Source organism: Globicephala melas, chromosome 19, assembly GCF_963455315.2.
Source record: "Globicephala melas chromosome 19, mGloMel1.2, whole genome shotgun sequence".
Classification (NCBI taxonomy): domain Eukaryota; kingdom Metazoa; phylum Chordata; class Mammalia; order Artiodactyla; family Delphinidae; genus Globicephala; species Globicephala melas.
Window position 1 is genome coordinate 8,919,049 of NC_083332.1, and position 20,930 is coordinate 8,939,978.

A 20,930-nucleotide genomic window follows, 5' to 3' on the forward strand; every position below is an offset into this window, starting at 1 on the left:
GAGGTGAGAAGGGGGGCGTGGCGAAGAGGCCAGTAAGCAGAGCGAGTAGGCAGCTGCGAGCATGCGTCGCGTTGGGGGGCGCGGGTGCACAGCAGAGCATCTTCGTAAGGAAGGGTACCAGCCAATAAGCGATGGTTGCTCTGTCGCCGGGGGCGTGGCCATGCAGATAAGGCGCGGGTGGGCGGCCCAATGGGCGGGCGCCTATGCAGATGAGACGGTGACAGCCGGGCCAGCGGGCGGGCGGGCAGGCGGGCTCTTGGGGCGGGGAGGTGGGACCGGGAGAGGGGTGGCCGCGGGGCCCGGCCGGGCTGGGGCGGGGGGCCGCAGCCATGATCCGGGCCTTCTCCTTCCCGGTGAGCCCCGAGAGGGGTCGGCTGCGGGGCTGGCTGGAGGGCAGCCTGGCCGGGCTCTGCGAGTTACACTGGCTCCGGGAGAGGCAGGAGTACCGCGTGCAGCAGGCGCTGCGGCTGGCCCAGCCCGGAATGGGGGGCGCCGAGGCCGAGGACGAGGAGGACGCCGACGAGGACGAAGATGCGGCGGCGGCGCGCCGGGCCGCAGCGGCCCTGGAAGAGCAGCTGGTGAGGGGCCGCCTGTCCGTCCGTCCCTCTGCCCCCGTCTGTGTCTGTCTGTCCGCCTGTCTCGGCTGGATGCTCAGACACCCGTCCGGGTGGGGGAGGGAGGAGGGGGAAAGGAGAGGGGGGTGGGGCTGGGGGGTCGGGGCGGCGGGCGGGATCAGGCCTCCCCGCCCCCAAACTGGGGAAGGGGGCTGCATTGCCTCCGCCGGACCCTCAGGCCCATTCCCTACACCCCTTCCCCAAAGAAAATCCATCTGGGCACCAAGTATGTGTCAAGCCCAGGCTGAGTATTTGGCGAGCGTTGTCTTCTTGCAGCTTGGGGGGCAGGGGGTGATAGTTCCCACTTCACAGAGAGAAAAACCCTGAGTCTCAGAGAAGGCAAACGACTCACCCAAGGTCACACGGCAGGATCCAAACATGCCTCTCTCCCGGCCTCCATACCGGGCCCCGACTTCCCTAAGTCCTGGTGTGCTTGGAGATCTCCGGAGGGGGCGGGGAGGGGGGGAGGGGATCCTCGGGCCTCCTGAGGGAGGGATTGCTGCTGAGAGGAAGTTCACAGTCCCTTAGGATCCCACGGTGATCTTGACCCTCTGTGACACTTTCCCTCCTTTCCTACCTGGCCACAGCCCTGGTTAAGCCAAGAGGCGGTAGATTGAGGCAGCATGGGTGTCTGACTTCTAGATTCCCTGGGTGCTCTGATAGTGGAAGATGAGCCAGAGTTCTCCAGAATTACTTAAGGAGCATCACCCCTCTTTCCGTCTCTATGCCATTTCTTAATTCTCCTGACCTCTTCCTGTGTTTCTTGCACTCTTTTCCCAACTGCCCCATCTCTGTGACTTTGTGTCTCTTTCTCCGTCTTTCTCAATCCTCTGTCTCTCTATCTCTGTCTCCCTGGCCTTCCCTTCTCGCATTTCTGCACCTCTCTCTCTTCCTGCCCCACATCCTTGTCCCTCTCTCTCTTCCCCTCCCCCCAGCCCGCCAGGCCCCAGACCCGGGCTTCACTTGCTGATCCCATCCCCAAGCCTGTGTGTGGTCAGAGCTTCCCGTTTGGGGAAACCTGAGCCGAGGTAGTGGGGGGAGGGGGCTCTCCCTGCTACTGACCTCGACTGCCCCCTCCCCAGATGGAGAATGGGGAGGAATACTGAAGCCAGACTCTGGGGCTGCAAGCCCAGTCCCTCCCCCCCCAGCCCCCCCCCACCCCCGGTGGGGAGAGGGACCCTGCACATTCTTCTCTGGAAACAGAAACAGCTGTGGGAGGCCTCACCCCCTCCCAAAGTTAGAGACGCGTTGTAGGGGCCTTCAGCAGCTCACCCCACCCTGAGCTGGCTGGGCTTGGGAAGGCACCTCCCACCCCTCCAAGGAAAGGGAGAAGGCATGCGGATGGGCCAGCTGTGTCCTGCCTCCCTGTCCCTCATCCTCTGCCTCTCTCTGCCTCAGTCTCCCCTTTCTCTGCCCCTCTGTCTACCCCCCAGCCCTCAGTATCTCCCCCACGAAGTGGTAGTGGAGGGGCCTCTTCCCCCCACAATCTCCAGGCAAAGCTCCGTCCCAGCGTCAGGGAGGAGGCGGTGGCAGGCAACGGGAAGGAGACAGCGCCACTGAGGGAGGAGCAGAGAAGCGCTAAATATAAACTCCTCTGGTGTTGGGGGTTCCTGGGTCCTTCCAAAGAGGGGGTGGGAGCCTCCTCTGGTCCCTGAGTCTCTGTTTTATGAAGCTTACCCCTCCCACTCCTCCACCCCCCTCCCAGGAATACACTCCCTTTGAAGCAAGAAAGATGGAAGCCAGAGTTGGTTCGTTTCTAATAGGAATGATGGGGATGAAGGGAAAGATTAGGGGTATCTCAGAGAAAAGAGGCAAGAATCCTGAATGGGGGCAGGAGTTCTGTTCTCTCCCACCAAGGAAAATGGTCCCCTTCCAGCAAGAAGGATTAAAGTTAGACTTGCAGAAGGACTTCCTAACAGAGATAAAGGGAATTGGACACAGATTGGGGGCATGTGAGTGGGGGCAGCCAAGGTCTGGGAAAGTTTGGGCAAAGGGGTCTCCAGGGGTCCGAACCACATTCATGTTAAACCTGCCTGAGCTGGAGAGCCTCAGGCCCACTTGCTGAAGGGCTTGCAAAAAAAGGGTGAGGGGCATTGTGGGTAGGCAGGGAGCCAGATTCAGGCCAAGGACCTTCTGGTCTTTTAAAGATTTGTCCCTTTGCAGCTGGAAGAAATGAGGTCAGACTTACAAATGGGGTGGGGTGTGTAGACTACGGGGGTGCTGGGGGGTCCAGGCACAGGGGAAGAGGAGGCCTCTGCTGTTTATCTTCCAAACTCCTACTCTTCCCTGCAGTGGAAGAACTGAAATTAGACCTGCAGAACTTACCGGAAAAAAAAAATATATTTTTTCTCTTATTTCTAACTACACAAGTAAAACGTGATTTTATATTTTCCTTGTTAGAAATTCATAGCTTTCATGTAATAATAAAATCCAGCATTTATTAAGTGCCTAAAAGGAACTGCTGTTTAAACTCATTTAATCCTCACAACAACCTCATAGGAGAGGGAGTCGAATGATGCCCATGTTACAGATGAGGAAACTAAGGCCCAGAGAGGTGAAGTAACCTGCTTAAGGTCACACAGCTGGGAAGTGGCAGAGCTGAATTTGAACCCTGGCAATCTGGCTCCCAGCCATGCCTCCATAAACACTTCATCCTACCATCCAGTCCCCTCATCCCTCCCTTGACCCCGTAAATGCACCCTCTCCCCTGTGATCACCACCACTGTCACCCTGGTGTGAGTTCTGCATCTATGCGCAGAAACAGCTTACATACCACGATACGTAGAGTTCGCTTTGCTTTTTTTCAAATTCCAGTTTCTTGGGTGAGGTGTCAGACACTATGGACAGTGGTTCTCAAAGTGTGACCCGCTGGACCACTAGCAGCGTCACTGGGGAACTTGTTCAAAATGCAAATTCTCAGGCTTCTGCCTGGAATCAGAAGCTCTGTAGGTCAGACCCAGTAATTTAGGTTTTAACACGAACCCCCGGTAGTTCTGACTCACCCTTATACTATACATTCTGCATTTTTCTTTTTCCACTCCATGATAGGTCTTGGAGATGGTTCTATATAGAAATTGCCTCATTCCATTTTAACAGCTGTATAGTATTCTGTGGTATTCATTCATTCCTTCCCCAAATATTTCCTGAGCACCTACTTTGTGCCAAGAGCTGTTCTAGACACTGGGGCGGGTTGGGGGGGTGCGTGTGGAGGTGGGGGAAGGCACAGCAGTATACAAAACAGACAAAAATCTCTGCCCTCCTGGGGCTGGGGCTGACAATCTAGGGAGAAGGACAATAAACAAATAGCCTGATATGTCACTTTAAGTCAGGAGGTCATTACTGCTATGGTGGAAAAAAGGCAGGGCAACCCAGGTGCAGAATGATCAGGAGCTATTTTGGAAAGAGTGGTCAGAGAAGGGAGCATGTAACAATCTGAATGAAGCAAGGGAGAGAGCCAGGAGGGTATGCTGGGGAAACACATCCCACCGAGGTAGGAGCATGTGTGATATGTTCAGGGAACAGCGAGGAGGCCAGTGTGGCTCCAGCAGCGTGAGCAAGGGCATGATTAGTGGGGGACAGGTTATGGGGTATAGGGGAGGTCCTTGATGTTTTTTAGCCACCCCTGAGGCTGCACAATTCGGCTGCATTCCTGGCTTCTGCTCAAAGATGACACCACCCCGAGCATCTCTTTACACGCAGGGCAGGAGCCCAAAGTGGAACGATTTGTTGACTTTCCTCCCATAAACAAGCCCAGACGGGGGCTTCTGTTCTAGGGGGGAGGGGTGGGGACTGGGGCCCAGGAGAGCAGCCGAAGGAGTAGGAAGCTGCGGGGCGGGGGTGGGGTGGGGGGGCGTTGTCTGCGGGGGAGCCGGCCAGTCTTTCTGCCCTAAATAGGCAAGGCTGGGCGTCTGCCCTCTCAGCCCCTCCTCCCTCCTTCCCTCCCTCCTGCCGCCTGCCGTCCAGACAAGCCGCTTTTGTCTGAGGGTCAACCGTCTGCCTGAGGCTGCCACCACCTCTGGCCTCACCCAGATCCGCGTGAGACTCTTCCTGGCTCTGGCCCTGTTTTCCAAAATAGGGTTAAGTCCTAGTGTCTTGGAGACCCCATCTGTGTTGCTTCAGCCCCTACCCCCACCGCATCATAGTCACTCCCCTTTTAAAGGGTTTTCACCTTCATTTATCCACATCTGATAGGAAATGGTCTTTTCCTGCAGCAAGGATCCAGGGTAGACTCCATCGAAATTTCCCATGGGGATGTGGAGCTGCAGCAGACAATGGGGGCTTCTGGGTGGGAATGGAGCAAGGGCAGGAGGAGGATGTGGTCCCTGCTGGGGACAAAGGAACCCGCTGGGGTTCACCGCTGTAGTACAATACCACTAAGGCTAGATTCACAGAAGGACTTTCCAGTAGGCATGGGGGGGATTCTTTCTGAGAGGAGAAGCAAAGATTTATGAGTCATGGTCAGCCTGTGTCATCCAAATGAGGGAAAGAATCAGTCTGCAGCAGGGGACTTCCCTGGTGGTGCAGTGGTTAAGAATCCGCCTGCCAATGCAGGGGACACGGTGTTTGAGCCCTGGTCCAGGAAGATCCCACAAGCTGCGGAGCAACTAAGCCCTTGAGCCACAACTACTGAGCCTATGCTCTAGAGCTTACGTGCCACAACTGCTGAAGCCCGTGCGCCTAGACCCCATGCTCTGCAATGAGAAGACCCCACTCGCCACAACTAGAGAAAGCCCGCGCACAGCAACAAAGACCCAACTCAGCCAAAAATAAATAAATTTATTTTTTTAAAAATCTGCAGCAGGAAGGACTTAAGGAAGACTTGCAGAAGGACCTTCCATTGGTTATAAGGAGCAGTGGGGGAAGATAGGAGCATCTGAGAAAGGAGAGTCAAAGTCTGGGAGAAGGCAGACGAATGGATGGCTAAGAGATCTGCTAGGTCCTCAACACCAACTTTTAGCGGCGAACTGCCCTTACAGCAAGAAGACCTGAAGTTACACTCAAAGAGGGACATTCTAATAAAGTTAAGGGGCCATGAGCACCAGATAGAGGGAAGAGCTGATAGGGAGGGGACAAGGGATGGGGACTTCTGAAGACTTATCACTCACACTTAAGAGGGAACGAGGTGACTGCAGCATGAGGGACTAGAGTTAGACAGCCAGAGGACTTTCTAATGGGATGAAGGGACAGAGATCTTGAGGGGGATCCTGGAACTTGGGTACTCTTTTACCTTTTTGAAATCACAGCCTCCCTGTCAAAGTGAAACCCTGCCCATGAGCTCCTAGAATAGGGGACCAGTTGGCAGAGGGCTCGGGGGTACTTCTGACCATCTTGCTTTTCCCACCTCCTCAGGAAGCCTTGCCCGGGCTCATCTGGGACCTGGGCCAGCAGCTGGGAGACCTGAGCCTGGAGTCTGGGGGCCTGGAACAGGAGAGTGGGCGCAGCTCGGGTAAGCATGGCTAGAGGTAGTGGGGTCTGCCTGGGACACCCCACCCCACTGTCTCCTGTTTCTCAGGCTCCCCACTCTATGCCTCTTGATCTCCTCCTTTCCTCCCCACCCCTGGTTTCCCCTTTCAGGCCCCCCTGATTGTCTCTCCCCTTCTTTTTGGAATCCAGGCTTCTATGAAGACCCCAGCTCCACAGGAGGTCCGGACTCACCACCCTCGACCTTTTGTGGGGACAGTGGCTTCTCTGGATCTGGCTCCTATGGACGCCTGGGTCCCTCTGAACCCCGGGGCATCTACGCCAGCGAGAGGCCCAAGTCCCTAGGTAAGGTGGGTGGGGTTGGGCCCCCGAGAGCCAGGGAATGGACAATAAGAGGATGCTTTTAAACACAAGCGTCTGAGTCAGACCAACCTGGATTCGAATTCTGGCCGTGACAGTCCCTTTTTGTGTGATTTTGAGCATGTTGCGTCTTTCTGGCCCTCTGTTTCTCCATCTGTTAAAATGGGATTAATGACAGCACCTACTTCATAGGGAAGTTTTGACTATTCAGTGAGCCTCTGCCCTAAGACATTGAACTTGGCACATGGTAGCCATTAGGTAAACAAAAATTGCTGTTCATTTATTCAAGTAAGTTTCTGAGTCCCTACTATGTGCATTCCTAGCACATATCCTAGGGGTGAGGGATACAGCAGTAAAATCACTGTCTTCATGAAGCTGACATTCTAGTGGGAGAAATAGGTAATATACGAGCTAAATAAGTAAAATATCTGGGATATTAGATATTGACATGTACCATGAAAAGAAAATTAGGGAAGGGGACGACAGCGTGTCCCTTGGAGTTGGGGAGGGAACTCCAATTTTAGAAAATATGGCCGGAGAGGAGGTCACTGAGACTGTGGCATTTGAGTGGGGCCCTAAAGTAAGTGAAGGAGTGGGCCAAGCAGATATCCTGAGGGAGGAGTAGTTCAGGCAGCAGGAACAGCAAGTACAAAGGCCCTGAGGCTGGAGCGTGACTGGCCCCTTCATCCAGGCCAGTGTAGCTGAAAACCTATAAATGTAGAGGAGTTGGAGGTCAGAGACACGGATGCAGGACAGACCATTCAAGGTCTTATAGGCCACTGTGAAGATTTTGTTATCAACCTAGTGTGCGAGAAGGGGTGAGAGCAGGTTTTGTGTGTGTGTGTGTGTGTGTGTGTGTTTTGTTTTTAATGGGAGTGGGAGAGTAGGAGAGGCGGTGGGCAATTTGCCCCTCCTAGGCTCATTGGGAAAGGGCTTTGAGAGCCTCTCTTCCCTTTTTGCCTCCCTCCCCTAGGAGACGCCAGTCCCAGTGCACACGAGGCGGTGGGCGCCCGGGCAGCCGTGCCCCGGTCCTTCTCGGCGCCCTACCCGACGGCTGCGGTCCCGGAGGCCTGCTCCTCCGCGGAGCGACGAGCCCGCGCGGGGCCCTTCCTGACGCCCAGCCCCCTGCACGCCGTGGCGCTGCGCAGCCCGCGGCCGTGCAGCCGTCCTCCCCCGGACTCGCCAGACGCCGCGGGCTCCGGGCGGCCCCTGGACGGCTACATCTCGGCGCTCTTGCGCAGGCGCCGCCGCCGGGGGGCGGGCCAGCCCCGGACCAGTCCCGGGGGCGCGGACGGGGGCCCGCGGCGCCAGAACAGCGTGCGCCAGCGGCCGCCCGACGCGTCCCCGCCCCCCGGAGGCGCGCGGTCCGCGCCGGAGCCCCCGGTGGAGCGCGCGGTGGGCCGTCCCGCCAGCCCGGCCCCCTTGGGCCGCGGCTGGGCTTCGCCATGGGAGTCGGAGGCGGCCCCCGAGCCCGCCGCACCGCCCGCTGCCCCCTCGCCCCCCGACAGCCCGGCCGAGGGCCGCCTGGTGAAGGCACAGTACATCCCAGGCGCGCAGGCCGCCACCCGCGGCCTCCCCGGCCGCGCGGCGCGCCGCAAAGCGCCCCCACTAACCCGCGGCCGCAGCGTGGAGCAGTCCCCACCCCGGGAGCGTCCCCGGGCCGCGGGCCGCCGCGGACGCATGACCGAGGCTTCGGGCCGCCGGGGCTCGCCCAGGGCTCGCAAGGCCGCTCGCTCCCAGTCCGAGACCAGCCTTTTGGGCCGCGCCGCCGCGGTTCCTCCGGGCCCCCCCAAGTACCCTACAGCCGAAAGAGAAGAGCCTCGGCCGCCACGGCCCCGCCGTGGTCCAGCGCCCACTCTCGCGGCTCAGGCCGCGGGGTCCTGCCGCCGCTGGCGCTCCACGGCCGAGATCGACGCTGCCGATGGGCGCCGAGGCCGGCCCCGCGGTCCCGCCGCCCGCGGCCCGGGTCCTGGCCCATCCCCGTCAGCTCCTCAGCGCCGTTTGCTCTATGGCTGCGCGGGCAGCGACTCGGAGTGCTCGGCCGGGCGCCTGGGGCCCCTCGGACGCCGGGGCCCGACAGGCGGCGTCGGCGTCGGCTACGGGGAGAGTGAATCTAGCGCCAGCGAGGGAGAGTCGCCTGCCTTCAGCTCCGCATCCAGCGACTCCGATGGCAGCGGTGGCCTCGTGTGGCCGCAGCAGTTGGTGGCAGCCACCGCGGCCTCCGGGCCAGGGGCTGGTGCAGGTGTAGGGGCGCCCGCAGGCCCCGCCAAAGTCTTTGTGAAGATCAAGGCTTCCCACGCGCTCAAGAAGAAGATATTGCGTTTCCGTTCGGGTTCTCTCAAGGTCATGACTACAGTGTGAGTTTAGAGGTTTGCTTGGGCTCCCCCTTCATGGCCTCTGCACCATCACACCCCCAATCACTGACCCTTCTACACCTCCCTTCCAAAGACCACCATTTTCTCTGCTTCCAAAGACCCTTCCTCACTGCCCCATCCACTGCAGTCTTGGTTGAAAAGGCTCCCCCTCCACCACAGGGAGGAATGGGGGAGGAGCCCTGTTTGACCCAGTTCAGCTGCTGGCTCTGCAGCCCTTGGGCAAGAAAGTTCCCTTTCTGTGGGCCTCACTTTCTTCATCTGTACTATGGGTGTACTATGGTATGCAGCAGGGGTAATTCAGTTTGAATTTCCCCATTTTAGTTTAGACACTTAGTCCGTTTGTTCCCCTTCATTCTCTCACTGAGCCTTCTTATTCCTCCTTTCCATGCCCAGATATGGCCCCCCTCATTCACAAAGTGCCCCCCTCCATGTCCCTGGACCCTTAGGATACCCCCTTAGCACCCTGGTCAGAGACTCTGTGTCTGACCCAGACGGTGCCTGCAGAGTGCCCTGGGAAGGGAAGGAGCACTGACTTTGGGGTTTTGAGGGTCAAGTAGGAGTTGGTAACACCTAGAAAGAAAGACTCTTTCACCTCCCTCCCCGGACAGATATGGAGGATTGGAGGGTAGAAGAGGGGAAGGAAGATGGCTTCTATCTCGTGGCACCCTCTGTGAGAGGGAGTGGGGGGAGTCCAGGATGACCCTCCATTGTTCCGATCCAGTATTTTTTTTCTTTTTTAAAACTTACTGTATTTATTATGACGATGGTGACTCCCCAGTGCACAGGGGGGCCAGAATCTGTGTGTTTCTCTAACCTCTTTGTAAATAAATGCACAGTGTTACATACGTGGTGGTGGACTCTCCTTCTGTGGCTAAATGGGCTTTTCCTTTGGACTAATATTTATTGAGCAACTACGGTTTGCTCTGGGTATGTAGTGTCCAGAACCAGATGGCAGATCCCAGGGTAGGTCTCAATAGCATTTTCTTACCATTGAATATTTTACTTCAATGACTCTGACCTTTGGTTGAGTTTTGTTTGGTCATAAATATGGTTTCATAAAAATGGAAATAATAAAGAAATAAAAAACAAAAATTTTTTAAATGGAAATAATGTAGGTAAAGGGACAGCCCCAAACGCCTTCTCTCAGAAGTCATCATAATCAGTTTGATGTGCATCCTTGTATGTTTTCCTTTATGTGTTTGCATACATATATGAATCTTGTAGCTATATAAATATATGTAACTATATATATGCATATACATATAGTTATACTCTATATAGGTAAAACTATATACTTACATAAATTGAGCCATATGTATGCATTGTTTATCAATTTTTTTTGTTATCTGTGCCTGGAGATTTCTATATGGGAAGGATTTTAATTAATTGAATCTCTGCGGGTTTAGTACTATTTAGCTTTTCTATTTTATTTTATTTGTTTATGCTTTTCTATTTCTTCTTATGTCAGTTTTACTAAGTTGTATTCTAGGGATTTGTTCATTTCATCTAAATTTAGATGACGTATTTTCCTATCACTGTAGTAGCTGCATACGATTCCATGGGGTCGGGGATACCCATAATCTAACCCTGTTGTCAGCTCCTCAGTTCCTTTGCTGTTTTGGACCTTACTGCAGTTATGTCCTTGTACATGCCTCTTTTTTACATATATATATTTCTGTAGGATCCACTCCTAGAAATAGACTGGCTTGGTCATTACAGTACCATCATTTAAAAATTTTTAATTGACTTGGTCACACTTCCTTCCACTGAGACTGCCCTCAGTTGACATTTCCAACAGCAACCCCTGAGATGCCCATTTTCCCACTCCTTCACCAAACAAGAGATGCTATTAATCATTTTCATTTTGCCAATCTGGGGGGGGGGGAGCGGAATGGTGTTCTGTTTTAATTAGCATGTCTCCCTACTTTCTTTTTTTTATATTTATTTATTCATTTATTTGGGCTGTGCTGTGTCTCAGTTGTAGAATGTGGACTTAGTTGTGGCCCGCGGGCTTCTTAGTTGAGGCATGCAGGCTTCTTAGCTGCGACATGGGGGCTTCTTAGTTGCAGCATACGGCCTCTTAGTCGCGGTTTGCAGAATCTTAGTTCCCCAACCAGGGATTGAACCGGGGCCACTGCAGTGAAAGTGCTGTGTCCTAACCACTGGACTGCCAAGGAACTCCCAAAGCTATTTTTTAAAGTTTGTGGGAAAAGTCATTGCTTCTCAAGCCCTTGGGAGTATTTGCCCCATCTCTGTTTCATAAAAGGGGCAACTAAAGCCAAAAGGGGAAGGGACTTGTCTAAGGATACACAGGCCACACAGTGGTCAACATGGTTGAATTACAGATGGCTGACCTTTCTTCCTTTTTAAAATTTTAGTGCTTAATCATAAAAAGTAACAGCTGACACTCAATGAGCACTTATTTTATATGCCAGACTCCATTCTCTGACTCATTTAATCCTCACAATTTCATGGAGGTAGATATGATTATTATGCCCGTTTTACAGATGGAGAAACTGAGGCACAGATCTCTTGAGTAACTTACCTGAAACCAATAAGTAGCAAAGCCAGAATTTAAGTTCAGACTGCCTAAGAGTCCATGCTGTTAGCCATTGCCCTATAAGCCTATTTCTATATGGCTCATCTCTAGACGGATACACAAGGAACTGCTCACAGGGATAGGGGCTGGGGGGGGGCAGGAGGGGATGTTGACATAATAAATATATAACTTCTATAATTTTTAAAGGTGTTAAGGACTGTGGGGGGAAACTGAGCAGAGATATGATGGAATTGGGAGGGATGGGGGAAGAGAGGAGTTTGTAATTTTAAGTAGAGTGATCAGAGCTGTCTAATTGAGAGGGTGGCATTTGAACAGAGACCTGAAGGAAGTGGGGGAGTTAGGCTTGTGGATCTCTTGGGGAAGAGCCTCCAGGCAGAGGGGTCAGCCACTGCTGAAGCCAAAACAGTGCCTAGTATGTTGGCAAAATAACCAGGAATCCAGCGTGTCTGAAGCGGTGAGTGAGGGGGAGAAGAGGGGGAGGCGAGGGCAAAGAATGATTGGGACCACTGGATCCCGTGGGGCCTCGTGGGCCATGGTGAGGAACTTGGTTTTTACTCCTCCGGAGATGGGAGCCATGGGAGAACTCAGAGCAGAAGAGGGACTTAGGTGTTTGGAGGGGAAGAGGGGTTAACAGTTCTATGGAAACATAATTCACTACCATAAAATTCACCCATATAAAATATAGAGCTCAATGGCTTTTGTTTCTTTATTTTCCTTTCCTTGTGATGAGAGCCTTTAAGATTGACTCTTAGCAACTTTCAAATGTTCAGTACAGGATTATCAACTATAGTCACCATGTTGTACATTACATCCCATGACATTTATTTTATAACTGGAAATTTGCTTTTGATCCCCTTCGCCCATTTTGCCCATCCCCCCCACCCCTCTGACAACTCTCAGTCTGTTCTCTGTACCTATGAACTTGGTTTTGTTTTTATTTATTTATTTATTTTGCTGAAGGACTGTCTTTTATTTAATTATTTTTAATTTTAGTTTTTATTGAAGTATAGTTGATTTACAATGTTGTGCCTGGTTTTTTTAGATTCCATATATAAGGAGACCATGTGATATTTGTCTTTCTCTGTCTGACTTATGTCACTTGTGCATCCATGTTGTCGCAAGTGGCATGATTTCCTTCTTTTTTATGGCTGAATAATATTGCATTATATTCAAATTTTCTCTATTCAGGCACCTATCGATGAACGCTTAGGTCGCTTCTATAATCTTGGCTATTGTAAGAAATGCTGCAATGAACACAGGGGTGCATATATCCTTTCAAATTAGTGTTTTCATTTTCTTCAGATAAATACTCAGAGTGGAATTGCTGGATCATACAGTAGTTCTATTTTTAATTTTTTGAGGAAACTCCATACTGATTTCCATAGTGGCTGCACCAATTTACATTCCTAACAATAATGCAGGAGGGTTCCTTTTTCTCCGCATCCTCGAAAACATTGGTTATGGCTTGTCTTTTTGATGATGGCGTTCTGATAGGGGTGAGGTGATATCTCATTGTGGCTTTGATTTGCATTTCCCTGGTGATTAGTGATGTTGAGTACCTTTTCATGTACCTGTTGGCCATCTGTATGTCTCCTTTGGAAAAATGTCTATTCAGATCCTCTGCCCATTTTTAAATCAGATTTTTTTTTCTATTGAGTTGTATGAGTTCTTTATATATTTTGGATATTAATCCGTTATCCTGTGCATGGTTTGCAAATATTTTCTCCCTTTCTGTAGGTTGCCCTTTCATTTTGTTGATGACTTCCTTTGCTGTGCAGAAGCTTTTAATTTGATGTAGTCCCACTTGTTTATTTTTGCTTTTGTTGCCTTTGCTTTTCGTGTCAAATCCAAAAAAATCATCTCCAAGACGTCAAGGAGCTTACCGCCTATGTTTTCTTCTAGGACTTTTGTGGTTTCAGGTCTTAGTTTCAAGTATTTAATCCATTTGAGTTACTTTTTGTGATTCTTCTGCATGTAGCTGTTCAGTTTTCAGAACACCATTTACTGAAGAGACTATCTTTTCTCTATTGTATATTCTTGGCTCCTTTGTTGTAAATTAATTGCCCATGTACGCATGGGTTTATTTCTGGGCTCTCTATTCTGGTCTATTGATCTATGTTTCTGTTTTTGTACCAGTACCATATTGGGGTTTTTAAAAAAAAATTTTATTGGCGTATAGTTGCTTTACAATGTTGTGTTAGTTTCTACTGTACAACAAAGTGAATCAGCTATACATATACATATATCCCCTCTTTTTTGGATTTCCTTCCCATTTAGGTCACCACAGAGTATCGAGTAGAGTTCCCTGTGCTATACAGTAGGTTCTCATTAATTATCTATTTTATACATGGTATCCATAGTGTATATATGTCAATTCCAATCTCCCAATTCATCCCATCCCCCCTTTCCCCCCTTGGTATCCATACATTTGTTCTCTACATCTGTGTCTCTGTTTCTGCTTTGTAAATAAGATCGTCTATACCAATATTTTTACAGATTCCACATATATGCGTTAATATATGGTATTTGTTTTTCTCTTTCTGACTTACTTCACTCTATATGACAGTCTCTAGGTCCATCCATGTCTCTACAAATGACCCAATTTCGTTCCTTTTTATGGCTGAGTAATATTCCATTGTATATATGTACCATGTCTTCTTTATCCATGCCTCTGTTGATGAACACTTAGGTTGTTTCTGTGTCCTGGCTATTGTAAATAGTGCTGCAATGAACATTGGGGCACATGAGTCTTTTTGAATTATGGTTTTCTCTGGGTATATGCCCAGTAGTGGGCTTGCTGGGTCCATATTGTTTTAATTACTATACCTTTGTAATATAGTTTGAAACTAGGGTACATGATGCCTCCAGCTTTGTATTTCTTTCTCAAGATTGCTTTGGCTATTCAGGGTCTTTTGTGATTTCATACACATTTTAGAATTGTTTGTTCTATTTCTGTGAAAAATGCCATTGGAAATTTGATAGAGATTGCATTGAATCTGTAGATTGCTTTGGGTAGTATGGACATTTTAACAATATTAATTCTTCCAATCCATGAACACGGGATGTCTTTCCATTTATTTATGTCTTCTTCAATGTCTTTTATCAATGTCTTATCAATGGCTTTTATTCTAGTCACAGAGTTGTGCTGTGACTATACTATCACCACAGTAAATTTCAGAAAATTTCCATCATCCCAAGTAGAAACTCTGTCCCCCTTACTTGTCAACCTCCAGTCTCCCCAGCCCCTGGCAACCACTAATCTACTTTTGTCTCTGTAGAGTTGCCTGTTCTGGACATAGAAATGGAATCCTGCAATATGCAGCCTTTTGTAACTGCGTCTTTCACTTAGCGTAATGTTTTCAAAGTTCATGCATGTTGTAGCATGTGTCAGTACTTCATTTCTTTTTATTGTCAAATGATAGTCCACTGTTTGGATGTACCACATTTAGTTTATCCATTCATCAGTTGATGCATATTTGGGTTGTTTCCACTTTGGGGCTATTGTGAATAATACTGCTATGAACATTCATGTACAAGTTTGTGTGTGAACATATGCTTTCATTTCTCTTAGGTAGATACCTAAGAATGGAATTGCTGGGTCATCTGGTAACTCTGTAATCTTTTGAGGAACTGCCAGACTGTTTTCTAAAATAGCAGCTTCATCTTACATTCCCACCAGCAACGTATGAGGGTTCCAGTTTCGCCATTCTCACTAACCCTTGCTATTATTACCTGGGGACTTTGTTAGAGTCCCTCTGGCTGCTCTGTGAGGAACAGGCTGAGGGAGACAGAGTTAGAAGCTGGAAACCCAGTGAGCAGCGACTATAATAGTCCAAGCTGGAGGGCATGATGCCTGGACCAGAGTGGGGGCAGCAGAGGAGGTGAGAAGTGACTGGATTGTGGACAGACTTTGAAGATGGAGTTAATTGGATCTGTTGCTAGATCAGTTGTGGGGTGTGAGAAGAGGAGGGGAGTCCAGATTGACCCCAAAGATTTACTATCAACTGAGATGGGTAAGACTGTGGTAGGAGTTTGGCGGGTGGAATTAGGAGCTCAGTTTTGGACCACCGAATTTGAGATACTCTAGACATCTGGGTGACAGTGTTCAATAGGGATTGGGTATTTGACACTAGAATTAGTGTTGGCATTCACTGCACGTTTCTTTCTTTTCTTTTCTTCTTTTTTAATATATTGTTTTGGCAGTGCCAGGCAGCGTGGGGGATCCTAGTTCCCCGACCAGGGATCGAACTCGTGCCCCCTGCGCTGGAAGCGCTGGGTCTTAACCACTGGACGGCCAGGGAAGTCCCACTGCATGTTTCTTGAATAATTAAAGTCAGAACTGAATCCGAATCCAGGGTCTCAGTTTCTCCCTCCAGAAAATGGGGCCAGTAATACCATTGTCATGAGGCTGGGAAATTCCTGGGCAACACAGGGCAGGATTGCACATCTGGAAACTAAGGTTATGCGTAGGGTGGAAAGGTCCGCAACTGGGAAGAGAAATGGAGGTTACGCTCCGTTCAGTTAGTGTCCCCCTGTCCGTCTCCCCCGCCCCCAACCTCTGGCTGCTGTCGGAGGGAGGGAGGGGAGACTGGGTTGTCACCCTGTCTTTCCCCGCTCTAAGCTGCGTTTCCTCCTCGGGGGCTGCCCGGGCCAGAACTGCTGATGGAAACCAGCTGCGGAAGGCGCCGAGGTTCGGCGTACGCCCAGGCCCCTCCCCGGCGCCGGCCGACCCCGCTAAGGGAGGGGGACTGGGGCGCCCTAACTCCCCTCCGCTCTTCCGCAGCTGGGCCCGGGGCCCTGGCACGTCCGGCGCGCCTGATGCTTTCCAGATGTGAGCCTGGTTCCCTCCCCCATCTGGCCCCGTTGCTCCCGCGGGGTAGGAGGGAGGGGAGCTAGAGTCCGATACCCCCCTATCAAATCGCTACCAGGGACCCCGGCCCGTATCCGCTCCCGGCAGGTCTCGTTTCCCTGTTCAAGCGGTAAAAACCGAATTGGGATGGGGTGAGTGCAGTAGAGACGAGGCTCTCCCCCACCTCCACCTCTTCCCCGGTCTCTGCCTCAGCCCCTCCCGCAGCCCACTTGGGCGACACGCCGCACCCAGGCCACGCCCCTACCGACCCGCCCTCCGAACACTCCCCTTATAAACCCCGCCCCGAACCACCACGCCCCCTTGGCTGCCCGGAGGTCAGGTCCCTCGGACGCGCCTCCGCCTTCAGGTCCCCTGCGGAGGGCGCGGTCTGAGTTTTCTGTCTCTCTACCCCGCTGTGTTTTGTGTCTCTGGGTGTCTGTGTTTCTCGGTCACTATTTCTGTCTCTGTACTTTTCTGTGTGTGTCTCCTGTACCCTGTACGTCTCTATGTCTGTCTCTCTCTTTGCAACCCTCTGCCTGTCTCTGTCTTAGTCCCTAGGTCTCTATCTCTCCAACTTTCCGTCTCTGTGTCCCTATCTCTCTCTGCCTCTGTCTCTCCCTGCGTCTCTCTCTCCCTCTCTGAATTTCTGTGTCCCAGTCCATCTTCAGTGATCTCCCTCTAGCTCCCTCCACCTTTCTGTGTCTCTTTCCCACGTCTGCATGCCTAGCCGGACAGCGGGGGCGCCTTGCCCTCAGGGTTTCCACAGCCGCCTACGGCTTTGGCGCCGGCAGGGTGGGCAGCTCGGCGGGCCGCGGGCGCCCCCGTGTGGCCCGCAGGGGGCTGTAAGGAGAGGACAGCAGGCAGAGTGCGCGCGCCCGCATGGGTGTGCCTGGTGCAGAACACTGTGGCCGCCCGTGGGTGACACCGGGAGGTAGTGTGTGACGCCAAGAGACTCACTGTGTGAGTGTGTACTACTTGAGATCGCGCGTGACGCCAGAGGTTGTGTGTGGCTGTGTGACCTTGTGAGATTTTCTGTGACAACCAGAAACAGAGTGTGACTGTGTGAAATCGTGTTACACCGAGACGTTGTGTGTGACAGTGTATGTGAGGTGACCGAGATGACCTATAGGTGACTGCGTGTGACACCGTGAGGTTGGGTGTCCCTGAGACACTATTTGGGGGATGTTTGTGGCATCGAGAAACCATACGTGAGCAAGAGATCGTGTGTGACACTGTGCAACATGGTGAGGACAGGAGAGTTGTGTGTGTCACACGGGCAGATGGTGTGTGAGAGAGGGCGAGAATGAATAAGTGTGATCCACCAGGTAATGATGTGAGAAGCAGTGTGAGAGGCCCCGGGGGCGGGGGAGCTGGGTGTGAGAGTGACCATGTGAGTGTGAGACAGGATGTTTCAGCCACACTGATGACGTAGGAGAAGCTGGGTGGGACTGTGTGTAACACAGACCATGTGGGACCCTGAGACTGGCCCAGTGTCATGACAGTGCATTAGAGCGTGTTCAACCATCCTGGGCACTCAGATGGGTGTACGAGAGAAACCTCGTGTGTGTAAGTGTACGTGTGTGACACCAGGAGATTGCGGTGTGAGGGCGACAGCTGTGTGTGACACACTGTGTAAGGCTCGGCATGACATCTTGAGAGATTGTGTGCGATCCTGTGCGGAGCTGTGTGTGTATGCTTGACACTCTCGAGTTGTGTAAGATGTCACCAGTGAGGATGGGCCAGACTCGGAGAGACTGTGAGGGACCGTGTGACATTTTGAGAGGCTGTGTGACTGTGGCGCTCTGGGAGGTTGTGTGTTGAGCACAGCTGGTTCAGGAGACCGTGTGCAGCACCGTGTGACACAACGTGATATTGTTCATTTCTCTGCCAGGGACAGTGAGTGTGAGTCTGCTTGCTGAGAGGGGTCATCTGGGATGGGGTGACACTGAGGTGGGGGATGTGACAGGGTGGCAGAGCATATGTAATGGAGTGAGAGGCTGTGTGGGACCCACAGGAGAGATTTGTGTGACTGTGGAATAAATGCAGCAGAGCATGAGGCACATCTTGAGAGACTGTCTTTACCTGTGAGTGTGTGTGTGTGTGTGTGAGCGTGTGTGTGTGTGAGAGAGAGAGAGAGAGTGAGAGACAGAGAGAGAGAGAGAGTGAGAGACAGAGATTGAGAGGGGAGGCTGCAAGAGAGATAGAGGGAGAGAGAGAGGCACAGAAACACAAAGACAAAGAGGGGGACGGACAGACATAACAAGAGGACCCAGAGAGACGGAGGCGAAGCAGCGAGGGCGAAGGGGATGGTGGTGGCAGTGGCAGGAGGAGGCGGGTCCTCAGAGACTGTGCCCCAGGAGAGGGGGCGGGGCGGGGCTGAGGGGGGACCCAGACGCTGCTTCCCAGCCTCTGCCACCCGCCCGCCATCCCGGCCCTGAGCAGCAACAGGTAGGAGGCTCCGGTCTCGGCCCCGCCAGCTAGTTCCTCTGCCTGGGAATGAATGGATGCGTGAGTGAATGAATGACTTTACACTTCTGCATCTCCAGCAGCCCGTCTCTCCCTCTGTCCCTCCATGTGCCCCTCTCTGTCCCCTTTCGTCACTCCATCTCTCCTCCTGCCCTTCCACTTCCTTCTCTCTGTCCCCCTGCCCCTTCTCTCCTCTGTCCCTTTATCTCCTCTGTGCCTCTCTCTCCCTCTCCTCGCTGTCCCTCCCTCTACCGCTCCATTTGTCCCTCTCTCTCCTCTCCCACTCCATCACTCCATCCCTCCCCAACCCTTCCATCTCCCCTTCTCTATCCTCCCTCGGTCCCCTCGTCCCCTCTGTGCTTCCGTCCCCCTGTATCACTCTGTCCCTTTCTTTACCCCTCTATTTGTCTCCCTCTTTCGCTGCTCCCTGCATCACTCCGTCCCTCCCCATCTCTCCATCTTTCTATCCCTCCTCAGTCTCTTTATTCCCCCCTGTGCCTCAGACTCTGCCTCTGTCATTTTGTTTCTTCCTCTGCCCCTCTGTTTTTCCCTCTTTCCATCCTTTCTGCCCCTCTCGCAGTCATGGCTGGGTTGCCCCCCCTCTCCAGCCCCCTCTCCGGCTGCTAATGAGCAAGAGAAGCCTTTGAGGTGGCCAGAGCTGGGGTGAGGGGGGCTCCCCCAGGGGGGCGGAGGGGGCAGCTGCTGCGAAGGCCCTAATGAGGCCCCCTCTGGGCCCCTCCCACCGTGATCTTAATTCCCCCTTCTCCCTGGAGCCACCGCTAATTGGCCTGGGGAGGGACCCCCTCCTGGCTCATGCTGTATCCCCGGGAGGTGAAGACACCTGGATCCCTGGATCTTGATCCAACACCTGTGGCCCTGTCCTTCTGTCCCTCCCTCCACCTGCCTCTCAGCCTCCCACCTGTGTTTCCCTCCCGGCTTCCTTCTCCTCTCTCTGTTCCTCCCTCCACCTGACTCTAGGTACCCCATCCGTGCACCCCTCCATCCCTCCACTTGCCCCTCTCCTCTCGGCTTCTTGGTACCCCATCATCTGCGCAGATCTTCATCTCTCCCCTTTTCTTCTGTTTTCCTGTCCCTTCCTCCACCTTCCTCTGGGCACCCCTTTCGTGCGCCCTTCCACGCACGCCCCTGTTACTGGGTCCCATCACCACCGCCATCCCTATCTGGGGACCCAGCTTTGCCCTTGCCTGCCCCTCCGCCCCGACTCCCGCCGGCTTTTAACCCTGTCCCCGCCGCAGCCATGTCCAACAACATGGCCAAGATAGCGGAGGCCCGGAAGACGGTGGAACAGCTGAAGCTGGAGGTGAACATCGACCGTATGAAGGTGCTGGGTCGGGGTGGGGAGGAAGGCGGGGGCTCCGGGGCTGGGGTTTGGACCGGTCAGTGTTGGGGGTGGGGCCGGGAGCCGTGTAGAGATCCCCTTCGGAACCGGACAGAACCCGGGGAGGGAGCCTAGGCAAGGGGGCGGAGCCCAATAAGGGACGTGGCCAGAGCTAAGGCGGGGCCCAAGGGCGGGCCCGGGTAATGGGAGCGGTCCGGACAAGGGGGCGGGGTCTGATAAGGGGCGGGCCTGACCCGAGGAGGGGCCCAGGCAAAGGGCGGGGCGGGGCGTGAACATCTCCACCCGGGTGCCCGCAGGTGTCACAGGCGGCGGCCGAACTCCTGGCCTTCTGCGAGACTCATGCCAAAGACGACCCGTTGGTGACGCCGGTACCCGCCGCAGAGAACCCCTTCCGCGACAAGCGCCTCTTCTGCGTCCTGCTCTGAGCCCTCCCGACAGCTTACCCTCCCCTGTCAAAGTATGAATCCAATAAACGTGGTGACTGTGGTGGTGCCTGTGCTTTCGGGGAAACTGAGGCACGCGCAGAGCTTGGGGCCACCGTAGGGGAGCCGGTGTCCCGTCTCACCCCTTCTGAGTGTGTGTGGAGTGTCTGGCAGGGCGTGAGGTTATGCGGGGTTTGTGGATGCGGAGGGGTTAGGGGAGGAAATGAGCACTCCTGGCTCTGGCCTCCACAGAGTGTTCCGCGATTCTGAATTTATTTAATCGACCCAGCAGCCTCAGAAAGCAGCTGGCTACTTGCATGACACCCATTTTACAGATGAGGAAACTGAGCCAAAGGTGGCTAGGAGATAATGGGGTGAAGACTGGACTCCAGCGCTACCTGAACCTCTCAGCTGGCCTCTCTTCTCTCCTCCCTCCTGAGTTGGAGGTTCTTAGAATCCCCAGTGTCCACCTTTCTCATCCCCTGAATGATTCCACCCCCTTT

The 20,930-nt window shown here is 53.0% G+C and overlaps 2 protein-coding genes across 5 annotated transcripts; both read left to right on the forward strand.

The window, feature by feature from the left end:
* The first annotated feature begins 253 nt into the window (after nt 1-253).
* Nucleotides 254-9,615, forward strand: DACT3 (dishevelled binding antagonist of beta catenin 3). Its single transcript, XM_030873832.2, has 4 exons — nt 254-578; nt 5,964-6,060; nt 6,228-6,380; nt 7,369-9,615. The coding sequence occupies exons 1-4, from the start codon at nt 330-332 to the stop codon at nt 8,754-8,756; spliced, it is 1,887 nt and encodes a 628-aa protein (XP_030729692.2). The 5' UTR covers nt 254-329; the 3' UTR covers nt 8,757-9,615.
* Nucleotides 9,616-12,292: 2,677 nt separating this feature from the next.
* GNG8 (G protein subunit gamma 8) lies at nt 12,293-20,491 on the forward strand. Of its 4 annotated transcripts, none has more exons than XM_060289549.1 (3): nt 12,293-13,647; nt 19,902-19,987; nt 20,302-20,491. In XM_060289549.1, the coding sequence occupies exons 2-3, from the start codon at nt 19,904-19,906 to the stop codon at nt 20,428-20,430; spliced, it is 213 nt and encodes a 70-aa protein (XP_060145532.1). In that variant the 5' UTR covers nt 12,293-13,647; nt 19,902-19,903; the 3' UTR covers nt 20,431-20,491. The 4 variants fall into 4 exon arrangements, with proteins under 4 accessions (XP_060145532.1, XP_030729695.1, XP_030729694.1 ...); XM_030873835.2 differs by lacking the exon at nt 12,293-13,647 and adding an exon at nt 16,511-19,308; XM_030873834.2 differs by lacking the exon at nt 12,293-13,647 and adding an exon at nt 16,511-18,627.
* The last annotated feature ends 439 nt before the right edge of the window (nt 20,492-20,930 follow it).

What these genes read in the sequence shown, in the direction of transcription:
- DACT3 (XM_030873832.2), top strand. Translation starts at nt 330, where the DNA reads ATGATCCGGGCCTTCTCCTTCCCGGTGAGCCCCGAGAGGGGTCGGCTG. An exon ending in CGGCCCTGGAAGAGCAGCTG is followed by an intron (nt 579 to 5,963) that starts GTGAGGGGCCGC and finishes CCACCTCCTCAG; the next exon opens with GAAGCCTTGCCCGGGCTCAT. An exon ending in CGAGAGGCCCAAGTCCCTAG is followed by an intron (nt 6,381 to 7,368) that starts GTAAGGTGGGTG and finishes TCCCTCCCCTAG; the next exon opens with GAGACGCCAGTCCCAGTGCA.
- GNG8 (XM_060289549.1), top strand. Translation starts at nt 19,904, where the DNA reads ATGTCCAACAACATGGCCAAGATAGCGGAGGCCCGGAAGACGGTGGAA. An exon ending in TGAACATCGACCGTATGAAG is followed by an intron (nt 19,988 to 20,301) that starts GTGCTGGGTCGG and finishes GGGTGCCCGCAG; the next exon opens with GTGTCACAGGCGGCGGCCGA.